Source organism: Oryctolagus cuniculus, chromosome X, assembly GCF_051225735.1.
Source record: "Oryctolagus cuniculus isolate XC-2025 breed Fujian yellow rabbit chromosome X, ASM5122573v1, whole genome shotgun sequence".
Classification (NCBI taxonomy): Eukaryota; Metazoa; Chordata; class Mammalia; order Lagomorpha; family Leporidae; genus Oryctolagus; species Oryctolagus cuniculus.
Window position 1 is genome coordinate 7,191,325 of NC_142888.1, and position 13,852 is coordinate 7,205,176.

General features: G+C 36.3%; 1 protein-coding gene across 6 annotated transcripts in view; it reads left to right on the top strand.

Annotated features, from left to right (window-relative positions):
- The window catches only part of CNKSR2 (connector enhancer of kinase suppressor of Ras 2), a 317,996-nt gene that overhangs the window by 123,550 nt on the left and 180,594 nt on the right, over nt 1-13,852 (top strand). For all 6 annotated transcript variants that reach the window (XM_002719953.6, XM_002719954.6, XM_008272442.5 and 3 more), the window contains exon 5: nt 442-483. In XM_002719953.6, coding sequence (XP_002719999.1) covers nt 442-483 — 42 coding nt within the window. The remainder of the gene's footprint in view (nt 1-441; nt 484-13,852) is intronic.

Below are 13,852 nucleotides of genomic sequence, written 5' to 3' on the forward strand. Positions count from 1 at the left end.
AATTGAAAATATAAAATAAGATTTGATGTAACTTGCTATAAATTTCAGTGTTTTAAAGTTCTAATCTATAATAGGTTAGTATTTGAAATGTTGAATATATTTCAGCAAAATATATTTAACACTAAGTTCAAATAGAAAATAGTTAAACTTTCTATATCTGTTTTTAAAACTGTTATTTTCCTTTATGAATAGTATATATATTTAAGGTCTGTAAAATTAAAAATTATAATTAAACAAAAGAATACCCTCTATAACCCATTTTCAGAGCTAACCTCTATTAATATTTTTGTTTATAGTATTCCAGATTATTTTTCCTATTCTTACTTCTGTTTTTAATCGGATTCTCAATACTTTTTCACATCACGGTACAATAAATATTTAGGAAAACATCTTAAAGGAATGCTTCATTTTTAACCTAATTTGTATATTTCTTTTTTTCAGGATTGTACTGTATATGAAACAGAGAATAAAATTCTTCATGTGGTAAGTACATTTGGATGTATTTTTATCTTTGCCACTGGATAATTCTGTGTTTAATTAGTAAATAGGACTTCAGCTTGTAAGAAAATTAGTCAAAATAAAAAATCTAACTTCAATAGTTTTAGTACATATGTTGTAGAAAATATATGAAAGAACCTAAATATAAACTTAGATTGTAATAACTAATAATCATATGCTATATCTGCTGGAAAAACGTAATAGAATGTCTTAGAATTATAATATGTGTTGGTATTGAAATAAAACAATCTAGAGAACAGAGTTTGAAATAAGTTTTTTACTGTCCATCTATAACAAAAAGACATCAAAGAGAATTCTTCTCTATCGTCATTTGAATGAAATACTTCATAAAATGGTCAAAACTCTTTGCTCTGATTCTATACCTACCAAACAACCTTCTAAATGATAATTTGGCAATGTCTGTTGAATCAATTAATGGCTTTGCATGTATTTTATTACTAGAAATGGAGTTAAAATATTTTATTTTGTAAAGAGGCATCTTCTTTCTAGTTGAAAAATAGTTGACTCCTTGTGTTTGTAAATCCTTTTCTTGATTGATGCTGGTCTGTCCTCATAACTTCTTCACCCCTAGTGTGAGATCATTTTATTTCTGCATCTGTAAGGTACTAGATGATGAAGGTCTATATGCCTGCCAAAGGCCATTTCCAATGTCTTCTATTCCTATTTCCAGTTTATAAGGTTATTTCTAAAATGTTTGAATATTTATGAAATGTTCAAGTAGGTAACATTTTAAATGTATTTAGGAAAGGTAACATATTAAAAACATCTTACCTGAATAGTGGGGATAAGTATTATTTCAAAATATCGTCAGTACAGCATTTCTCTTCCTGCTTTGTTATCTACTATATAAATGATACTGAGTAATCCTTTTCTAATCCTCTTCCCTTCATTGTGCAGCAATAATGACTTTCGATATTTATGAGGATGGTCTCAAGAGTGGAGAGTTGATGTACTTTTCTCCTAGTTAGTCCAGGAGGGATAATAATTACTGTTTTGATCTACTTGTAAGGCCTGGAGGATAGAAAGAAACTAATATTTAGGCTATTTGTATTCCAAGTGTTAGGTTCTATAAAAATATTATGTCATTAATCTTCATTTTACAAATAGAGGGAACTAAGGGTCACAAATGTTAAGCTGTTGAAGTGTTGAACTGTTTTTTAAAGATTGAAAATAATTAATAATTATACATATTTATGGGATACAGTATGACATTTCTTTGTTTTTCTTTGTGCTCCTAGAAGCATTTTAAAATGTATTTTAATATTTAACAATTTTTAATGTTTTACCATATTTGCTTCATATGTTGGTAGTATATACATACACAGATAATAGTATTTTTCTTGAAAACAGATGTATTAATATCACAATATATAATTAATGATAATGATCATAAAGTAAGGATAGAAGAGTATGTGTTATATAAATAATAATTCAGTGAATACAATATTTATAACTATCCATATACCAAATAATAAGACATCCACACAATTTCCATACTCCCTATATAGGTTGATTTCCATATCATTGTTATGTTGTACTGGGCTGCTTTAAACATGGAAGTACAGGTATCTCTAGGCTGACTTCATTTCCTTTGAATATATTCCTAAAAGTGGAATAGCTAGGTCATTTAATAGATCCATTTTTGTTTCTTGAGGAATCTCCATACTGTTTTTCATAATAGTTGTACTAATTTGTATTTCTACCAACATTTGAGGACAGATCTGACACCAAACTCCATGCCCTTTCCAGATCTGGCAGTTATGGCCTGTTCTAGATTATTGAGACTCTGAATTATATTCTTATTTCTCATGGGTCATAGGGCTACTGCCTCACTGGGCATATTGTGTTAATAACTAAGGAGTATGAAAAGACCCATTCCCTCCTACGTTTTATTTCTTATGAATGCTTGTTTCTTTGCCATTGAATTTTCTGTGGCAATGACTGCTGTTGTTGAATTTCCTGAATTGGGCTTCAGTCTTTCGTGGTGGGTTCTTCATGGTGCTTACTTCAAGGCTATTATTGACGTCTGTATGTGTTCCAGCTTTCTCTCTGTAAAGCTTCTCAAGAATAGTCTCTTCCTGGTGTTGGTATCAAGAAGAGATGTATTTTTCCTTATGCATTGGCTGCTACAAACTTCACATCAAAGTTTGTGGACCAAGGCTGGCAAGTGCATGTCATGGCATTCATTCTGTATATTAGATTCATTGTCAGCTCTAATTTTTATCCATGATTTCTCTTTACTTGTCTTTCTCAATGTATTTTTATTTGTTGAGATCATATTTTATATGCATATTTGTAATTAATAGTCAAATGTCAAAGAAATTATGAATAATTCATTCAGAAAGATTCTTTAGGAACTATAAAAATATGAAATGTTATTTATTTCTGAAGAAAATTCAATTCCCATCCTGTGACAGTATAGCAGAAATTAATTTAAATGCTTAAAGAAATGCTGTGGGGTTTTTTTTGTACAATGGCTCTTAAATATAATTTTCATGAATTAGGCTAAGGAAATAAATTCTTGGAGGTAGAAAATGAGGTTTGAAATTTTATTTAAAGTTATGATGATTCTATACTGAAACCTGAGTTATTACATGAGAATTTACAATGAACAATCAGCGTCTCACTCCTTTCTCTATACTCAGCTATAGTGATTCATGCTACCAGGTTGGATATTAAAAGATTGACCTTCAGAGAAATGGAATATCTCTAAGAAAAAGGCCCATGCATACTAATATTTGGAGATTTTCAGTTAAATATCTGGATCCCTTTCTGATCACAGAACCATGAAGACCACCCATAAACGAGATTTGGTCACATAAAAAATTTTCAATGATTTATTACCATTTTCAAATAATACTAGATACTCAAAGAGATGCTTTATATTTGCAAAAGTCCTCTAATAGCTTCCTAAACTGGATAACTCTCGCTTCACCACATAACAATTTCAAGAACTAAGATTCAGTGAAATCATCAGGAAGGCAATCCATGTTATCAGTGCCAACCTCACAAATAAACACGGCTGATTTTCGTTTGTGATCCTAAGCATTATAGAGATAGAACACTGGATTTGGATTAACAAAACCTTTAGTTTGAATCTTAGTTCTGAATAATGATAAATTTAGGCAGAATTCTTAAATTCTTTAGCTGATTCTTTAACCTGAGTTTCACAGAGAATAAAGCCTAAAGCAGAGAGTTTATATCTTATTCCTTACAATGGACTGCTATACCATCCATCAATACTGATGGATGAAATTAAGAGGGCAGGGAAGGGAGAGCCATACGGAAGATACATCTGTAAGGTGTTTGCCTAATTTAATAGAATTGTTCCCCAGAGAGCAAGGTCAACAGCATCTCAAGACTTTTCATTAGAGAGGAGAGGAGGGCTTTTCTGTTAGTCCAGTCAAAAGTTTCCCCCTACCTTTCTTGTTGCAAGGGCATTGGCTTCAGTCAATGTTACACAAAGGCATCAGCAGGAAAGCCTAAGAAAAATAAAAAGAACCCTATTAGGGCATGATGTGAGGGATTGTTAAGTGGCTGCTATTTGGGAGCTGAAACCCAGCTGGTGCAAAATAGAGGCAACTGCCTTAACAAAGATATGAGGACCTAAAGTGACTTCAAGTGACATGTTTTCACAGTTTCCTAGTTGTAAAATGGTAATATTAGTATGCATATTTCAGAATTATAAAAAATTCCAATTATAAAACATGTAAAGTGACACACTGGAGGTGTTTATACATATAATTAGTATTTCCCTTAAATTGATCTCTTTCATCAATAAAAGTATTTCTAAAGTTTGTGTAGATGAAATGAGATGGTCCTATTTTGATCACTATTGATGTTCAGTAATAGATAAATGATTGTACAATGCATCATGATCTCTGCTTTGCATGCATATTTGAAATTTTTGTGAAAATGTTTTAAATATTTGTAATTAAAAAAATCATTCTGATTTTTAAAAAACTGAGATAAACAGTAGCCAGGTTTCAAAATATTTTCTTAAACATTTAAAACTATTTATAAATTATAATGTTTTCTAATCACTTTAAAATTATATTTAAATAAGTTTATCTTCATTCCTAATAGCTGACTCATTGCTAAATTGACATCACTTTTCTTTCTCAAAAGTCAATTCTGAGATAACTTGCTATTAGAAATTAATGACAGCATAAAATATTCAAGAAATTTAGAAATGAATGCCAAATATTTACCTTGTCAATTTTTACTTCAATCTAGTCATAATTTAAAAAACTAATTATGGTGAAGATAGTGGATGGCATTAACCAGTCATTTCAACTCAAGAACTCAAGAAGCACTTCTTTTTTTTTTCTTTTTTTTTTGACAGGCAGAGTGGACAGAGAGAGAGAGAGAGAGAGAGAGAAAGGTCTTCCTTTGCCGTTGGTTCACCCTCCAGTGGCCGCCACGGCTGGCACACCGTGCTGATCCGATTGCAGGAGCCAGGTACTTATCCTGGTCTCCCATGGGGTGCAGGGCCCAAGCACTTGGGCCATCCTCCACTGCACTCCTGGGCCACAGCAGAGAGCTGGCCTGGAAGAGGGGCAACCGGGACAGAATCCGGCGCCCCGACCGGGACTAGAACCTGGTGTGCCTGCGCCACAAGGCGGAGGATTAGCCTAGTGAGCCGCAGCTCCGGCAAGAAGCACTTCTATTTTCATGTTGTTATTTTTCTCATCCTGGCCTTCTTATGCAAAGATGGCCCAGCCTCTGTTAAAAGGTTCTATGTAAATGTTCATATTACTTTTCTTATAAGGAATCAACTTCTTAAAATAATATAATATGCTGTACTACTTGATATATGATACTAGAATGCTTTCTTTTAAACAAAATTGTGAGAACAAGTATCCTTCCAAATCCATTGTGTGGAAAAAATGATTTTGAGCCTAAAAAAAATGATCTGAATGTAGTTCTGTGTCAGTGACCTTAGTCAAATCACTTGACTTTTTTGAGGCTTTGTTCTTAATATAAAAATGAAGATATTAATATTTTTACATATTATTCTTGCTAGGGGAAATAACTTTTCTAGGTAAAGCTGGTGATTTTCTTTCCAGTACTTATTTATTTAAATTTTTTTAATTATTTAGGCTTTTCTGTTTCTTCCTTTTCTTTGTTTTTAATATGTACTAGAAAATAAAAATGCTGAATAGTTTAAGAACTTGTTTAAAATCAAATTGTGGGTTAATTGGAATATTCTACTTGATTTATGCTAAGTAATATATTACTTATAATGCCTCTTTTTCAAAGATCAAATAATGTGTACAGTTGACCCTCTGTATCCAAGGGTTCCACGTGTGTGGATTCACTACCTGTGGATGGAATTTTTTAAAATTATATCTGTAAGAGCCTCAGGTGATAACTGATATCATGCATGAGAGTGCTAACTGTTGAATAAACAAGAGTCACTGTGTACTAACTTCCCTTGCAGGACTTCTGTCCCCAAAGAGTTATGAGACTTAATAGTAAAACTTGTTCCCAAAGAATTATTTCTTTTAGTGTATTAAGCGGAGGATATTCTTATGTCTCATAAGTTGTAGTTGTGTCTAAGAGCTCTCAAATGATGTATAATTCTTGGGTTCTTCTTTAAAGATAATGGACTTTCTAAAATGAAAGGGGAGGGGAGGAAGGAAGAAAATAAGTAAAGTTACCTTTGAGATGCAATAACTGAAGAGCCCTTGTCTGGACTGTTGAGGAACAGTTTTCTTCTTTTTTTTCTTCTTTTTCTTTTTCTCTCTCATACAGAGAGAGCTCTGTAACTAGAATAGAGTTCATCCTCTGCATTTGAAGTTAAATGAAAACAGATCTTGGTAAACAACAAGACAGGGACAGCAGAGGGAAGAGAAAGAGGGGTGAGAGAGTGGGTGAGAGGGCAAGTATGGTGGGAAAAATTACTATGTTCCTAAAGTTGTATTTATGAAATGCATGCAAATGAATAAAAATATTTTAAAACTAAAGAAAATAAAGAGCAAAACTGCTTTACAGTCTGAGGAAAAAGATTGTATTTGTTGTGATCATGTATACTTTTAAAATATCACTATGCCCTAAACAAGACCCCATAATATCACTTATGAAAACTTGCTGATCATAGGAATTCCACAGGGCAATGCAAGTATCAGAGTGCCCTTCAATGCCTGAGTACATTGAGATAGAAAGATGAGGAATGTTGTGAGATGTATCTTTCTGAAATAGATCTGTATTTAAGCATAAGTAAAGAAAAAGAATCTAAATAACAAGATCAAGTATCCTCATATATTAGAAAAAAAATTCCATCCCTAAGAGGAAGTATGTCTACTAAGAACATTTGTTTAATTTTCTCAGTCAGAATCAAAAGAACATTGCTTGTATTGAAAAATAAAAAAGAGGCCGGCGCCGTACTCAATAGGCTAATCCTCCGCCTGCGGCGCCGGCACACCAGGTTCTAGTCCCGGTTGGGGCGCCGGATTCTGTCCTGGTCGCTCCTCTTCCAGTCCAGCTCTCTGCTGAGGCCCGGGAGTGCAGTGGAGGATGGCCCAGGTCCTTGGGCCCTGCAACCGCATGGGAGACCAGGAGGAAGCACCTGGCTCCTGGCTTCAGATCAGCGCAGTGCTCCAGCCGCAGTGCGCCGGCCGCAGTGGCCATTGGGGGAAGAACCAACGGAAAAATGGAAGACCTTTCTCTCTGTTTCTCTCTCTTCACTGTCCACTCTGCCTGTCAAAAAAAAAAAAAAAATACCATACCACAAAGAAAACAAGGCCACTATGAACTGGGAGCAAAATGAACTAAGAAAATAGTCGTATAAAACTAGCAACTCAGAAATAGAAATTAAACCATGCTGACAGCAGTGAAAAGTGAAATGGAAGCTGTCGAAAATAGGAACAATGAAACACAAAATGAACTTTAATATTAATCAGATGTTCAGTAAGTTAAGATCAAAACTAAGAGATGATAAAGGATATAGACGATAGATTATGGTTAGTGCACCTTTAACTAGTTGTTAGTGTCTGAGGAGGAAAGCAATAGGAAACAAAGGATATCATCAAAATAATTTTGGATGCCTGAAAGCAACAAAAAGTTGTTTTTAGATCAACAAACATCCACTAAACTACATTTTTGAGAAATGTATTTGAATAAGATAATGAAATAAATGAGGCTGAATTCCAGAATAGGAAAGTGTAGAATAGCAAAGAACCAGAGGAAAACAACAAAACAAGATGCAAAGTGATAAAAAGTATCTATGAGTGCTGACTAGTGTTTTTAAAATGGAAGTTGTTAATGTTAAATGAAAAAGATAATGCACATATCCTAGGATTTATACATTGTTAAATGGAGATATAGTCTTCCAGTACTAAGTCACAGACTAGCATTAATTTCCACTTGCAAATATTGTTTTAAGGGTTCCTTAAAACAATAATAAAATGCAAATTTTCAGCTATCAGTTCATAAACACAAATGCTCACAATCCCAGATACATATACAAATTAAACCTACTCACATGTTGCGGAGAATTTGGAATGCATATATTTGCTTATACTTTAATATCCGGTATCTTCATAAAACATTTTCTGAAAATGAGTTTTAAGCTATTTCAAGGTAGAAAATCATGCATCAGGCAGTATTTTTAAAAATTTTATTTTTATTAAGACTTCATGTTGTTCTACATACAAACTACTTTGTTCTCATAAAAACCTGATGAAATAAGTATTATTACTGTTGCCTCCATGTTACGCATGAGGAAACTGAAGCACAAAACAGTTAGGTGACCTTCCTGAATTGACATAGTTAAGGATTTAAGGTCAGATTTGATCTCAGTCTGGCTCCAGGTTCTATATTGCTCTACTCTGAGAATCTAATCTAAAAATAAATTGCAGAGCACAATAACATTTTCTAGAAAATGTAGCAGCATAACATGTAATATTGAAAATAGGAAATAATATAATAATTTAGTAAATTACATTACAATGAATTGTATTTATGAATATACCCAAAATATTTATATGCCAATCTTAACAGAAATTCTAAATGATAATGTTAAATAAAAATCAAATGTATTACATATGCAGAATGAATCAATACCATTGAAAACAATATACTCTATAATATTAGTATTTATTTGCTTGGTAAGACATAACTTTTTTCTCTCAATTTCAAGTATATTCTCATTTTTAAAAATAGTTTACATTGCTTTTATATAAAATATTGAAGCATATTTTATGGTATTTATAACTATAAAGGCGTTTAACTGATAATTTTATAGGATACATAGTGAAATAGTCAAAAGTGACTTTATCAATCCTTAGGCTAGATTATCTGTTTAAGTTCTTACTTCTAAAATTTAGAGAGTCCTTTGTGATTAAAGTTTAGAAAACAGCAGGCTATGAGGATGAACAAATCTGGTGGGAAGGGAAATTGGTCGCCGTGTTAGGCAGAGATCACTGTTGAAATAAATAGAATAAATAAAAGGAAACTGAACAGCTTAAATTTCTTTGAAACTTGTCTTTAAATATTATGAAACTAATGACAGAGCATAATTTTAAAAGACAAAAGACAATGTAGATAAACAGTGTACTATATATCTGAGTGAGTGTTGACTGAAGATAAATATTATATTTCACCTCTATTGATCTGTTATCTCCCTCACAATTAGGCTTGGTCCCAGATTGTGCATTCTCTGGCATTTTGGGAACCACCTGTTTGCTTGCAAAACTTCTTGTTTTATTTGGTTAATCAGTTAGAGAGAATCTGGAGTTCTCTTCACTTCTGTACTCTGCTTCCTGCTCACTCCTGTTCCACTGCAGTCTTTGAATCTGAAGAGATGCTATTTCAGACTTCTTGCTTCATCAGACTTTCTCTGCTTGTTGTTTCCCTGCTGCTCTCCTATTGTCTGCTTTGATAAAGTCAAGACAAGCAGTCATTAAAGTCACAGTACTTAAATCAGGTTATTCAAGATTCACATACACGTTCTGCATTTACTAACAGTGTGATCTTGTATATGGCATGTATTAGCACTTTACCTCATTGCATTTGTAAAGATAATGGGAAGAATAAATACAGTGAATATCTATTTGGTTTCTTTTGGTGTTCACCTTATCTTTTCATTGCATTCTACTTTACATTTCACAAAGTATTCTCATGATCTTCTTCTCTCATCTTGTCTCTTCTCATCTATCTTCTCTTTTCCATATCTTCTCTTTTTTTATTTATTTGATAGGTAGAGTTACAGAGAGAGAGAGAGAGAGAGAAAGGTCTTCCTTCCGTTGGTTCACCCCTCAAATGGCTGCTACGGCCGCTGCTGCGCTGATCCGAAGCCAGGAGCCAGGTGCCTCCTCCTGGTCTCCCATGCAGGTGCAGGGCCCAAGCACTTGGGCCATCCTCCACTGCCCTCCCAGGCCACAGCAGAGAGCTGGACTGGAAGAGGAGCAACTGGGACTAGAACCCAGCACCCATATGGGATGCCGGCGCCGCAGTCTGAGGATTAACCATGTGAGCCACAGCGCCGGCCCCTCCATCTCTTCTCTTTCCCATCTCTTCTTTCCAAGCTATATTTTTTCTTTACATATTTAGTTTCATAAACAATTTCGCCTATGTGTTGTTTTATTTTGCCTAAGTTTTGTTTTATTTCATAAACATTCTGCATAATTTTTTCCATTCTTTAAATTTATGAATTGTTTACTCTTGAACTCCATCTGGGCTGAGGTTATAGGGCTTTCTCTGCTATTCATACTAGAAATAGTTTAAACTGTACAGACTCAACAGTTAGATGTAAGAGAGGAGCTTGGAGGAGAAAGTAAGGAGTTGAATTTAGTCTTGGCCCTGACATCTATATCATATCATTTATGCAAGCATAGTTTTCTTTTGCTAATCATTCAAAACCTTGGGGCTATATTTAAGTTACCAGGATAGCAGCATGCACCACAGTGAAGTAAAAGTGAATGTATTCATATTTTATCTTTAGATGTTCTTTGTAAAAACAGTGATAGATACTCTCATGATTGAAAAATCTATAAAAATAATTCCATATTCGTCTTCAGAAGGTCCCTGATTGTGGGGAGCAACCCGGACTGGACTGAGTTACTGGAATTAAGACTTATTCTATGCATCTGCTCTCCCACAATATGGCACTGAGAAGGGAGGAAACAGCTTCTACACAGCTGCCTCCAGTTCAGCCAATAAACTGTAGGACCTGCTCCTGATTGGAGGAGAGCAGCGTACTCGGCATGTGGGCAGCCGAGTTGGGATTGGCGGAGGAGGACTATAAAGGAGGAGAGAGACGGCATGCACCAGGAACATCTAAGGGGAACACCTAAGGGGAACACCTTGTGCAGCCCCCGAGAGAGCCGGCCGGCGGTGTGCCGCTCCCCTGCGGAAGTGGGGAATGTGGCAGGGGGAACCGCCCTTCCACGGAGGTGGAAGGGATGGCAGCCAACCCGGGAAGAACCAGCAGCAAACCCGGGGAGGGCCGAGCAGACGAAAGAACAGCGCAGGGTCCTGTGTCGTTCCTCCACGAAGAGGGGGAGCGACATAATGGTGCCGTGACTCGGATATGAAGCCTAGGCAGGGTTTAGTGTTGCTCCTCCACGAAGAGGGGGAGCGACACCTGATATTGTGAAAAAACAACTTTTCTCATTATAGCCTAGACTTCTCTTCAGATAAAAGCTGTGGTGTAATACTGAGTTTTGTAGATAGAAAGCATTTTGGTGCTTCTTTAAGGGAGAGTTGGCATTTGATGTGGCATTAAGACACTACTTAGAGTATTTGCATCCCGTATTCGAGTGCCTGGATTCAAGTCCTGGCTCTGTTCCCAGTTCCAGCATCCAGCTAATGTACACCTGGAAGCAGCAGGTAAAGTCTCAGATAGTTGGGTCTCTGTCATCACAAGGAGGGCCCTGATTGAGATCCTGACTTCTACCTTCTTGGATGTTTGCCACTAAATCCAAACTGAGCCTACAGTGTCAGTCATGGACTACATGATATGGATGTGTGGCTGGGTCAGAGAACCCCCAGCTGTCCCACTTGATAGATAGACCTTTCAGTAGAAAGAAGAAAAAGTAAACACGGCCCCATGGAACCTGAAAGAGAAGCCCACTTTCCCCCATTACAATGTCCCTCCAGTGCCCTCTACTGACAAAAATATATAACATTGTGCTCACTGTAAAAGAGAAATGTTTCAAGATCCCAGTCTGTGACCACAGAGTAAGCACCAAAGAATGAATTCAGAACTGAAAACCTGCAAATACGTAACTGACACAGTACAGTTATATCTTAAGTAGACAAAACCACACATAGCACTTTCAAGTTCCTTAACTGTAAGTGCAAAGACATTGCATCCCAATCTCTATTGGTTGGTCCCTATTTTGCCATAAAATATATATATGGTGCCTAAATTTTCCAGAAGCTCATCCAGTTATAATGAACTGCTTCAATATTTCTACTTATATTTTAATATAAAGTGCAAAGTAAAATTAAGCTTTTTTTTATTTACTTGAAAGTCACAAGAACATTGAAATGAGTTGTGGGAGCATGGGAAACAGATAAATGGAAACATAGAAAGAGCTTGTATCCATTTACTTCCCAAATTCCCACAACAGCTAAGACTGGGCCAGGCCAAAACCAGTAGCCAGGAACTCAGTCCAGGTCTCCACATGGCTGGCAGGAATCCAATGAACTGAGCCATCACTACTACTTCCAGGTACACATTAACAGGAAGCTGGAATCAAAAGCACAGCTTGGACTTAAACCCAGGCACCCTGATATCAGATGTAAGCATCTCAATTGGTGTCTTAATGTTAGGCCAAATACTCACCCACAAAGTAAAAGTAAATCAACCTCCTGACAAGCTACATTTTAGTTGAGCCATTGATGTATAATTGAGCCTTGAGAGTAGCATGCCCTCTAATGAATGATTTCTCATCTGTATGGGGATTTACCATAATCCTGCCTATCTTTATTTGCTTCCCATGAAACAGCAAGAAAATAGAATGGAGATTTTATGATATATAGTTCTGCTTTCAGGCTTATTCTATTTAACTATCAGAAATGAGAGTAAAATTCTTGGATATACATACCTTACCAAATTTGAGTCAGGAAGAAATAGAATACCTAAGCAGATCAATATTAAGTAATGAAATTCAATCAATAAGAAATTGCCAGGGTGGAGCCAAGATGGCGGAATAGTGAGGGCGTGCACCGATAGTCAGGGAAAAGATAGTTTAATAAAAGTGGAACTACTGTAGCCTCAGGAAAAGGCTCAGGAAAAAATTGCAGAGGAAACTCTTCTGGATCTAGTGGATGTAACACGGAGGACCTACGGGGAGAGCAAGGTCGCCCATCGCATGGAAGCCGAGCAGCTTCAGCAGCCTAGCTGAGCGAGCCACAGAGTGTGCGCACCAGCACGGGAAGGGGAGGTGAGACAAAAAACCTCAGTAACCCGAGACATTGGAGGGGAAAGGCAAAAAGAGCCCACAGGGAACAAGGCCTGAAGCCCCACTGGGGAAAGTTCACCAGGCTGACTGGAGGAGAGAAAAAACGAACAAATAAGGGGAACCGGCATGGACATTAACCTCTCTCTCCACTCACCTTACAAAGCTGAGCAAGACAAAGAGCAGGCACCATTTTACGTATGTAGAGAGTCGCCTGCCATTAGCCAAGCAGAAAAACCTGACTCTGGTGGGGAGAAATAACAGGAGGTTAAGACCTAGTTAGTGAAAGGGTGGAGCTCACGAACTGAGACTGTGAAAATCTTAAGGGGGTTGGGCGAGAGAACTCAACAAGTACACAAACTTGGTAACCTGGGCAAACTGGTGAGAGACTGTTGAGAAACTTGAGACCACCCTGAGGGCTGCATAAACTCTTTGTGTGGTCCCAGGGGTAAAAAGACAAATACCCACAGGGGCCAGATTTAATACATCAACTACACTCAATCCCACTCAGCTGTGTGGAATTACTTCCCAACTGAGTCAAAAAAAAAAAACAAAAAAAAAAAAACAAAAAGAGAGAGCAAGCAAGCAAGCTAGAGAACAATCTGGGTGAGACACCTTTGGCACACCCTTAACCCTGAAGAACCAAACAGAGCTCTCTGGCTACACCCATCACAGCCTCTAAGAATCCATCAAAAGCAGACAGTCCTCTTAATCTAGAGTCACAGTATAACGAGAAAAAACACCACAACGAAGAAACCAAAGAATATCTCCAGTATGCCAAACAACAAACACAAAAACTGAGCTAACAAGAACAAGGAAGACACTATCACGTCCCCAAATGAAAAAGACACCACAATTCAAGATTATGAAGATGAGATAGAAGAAATGCAAGAAGCAGATCTCAAAAAATTGATAAGAACATT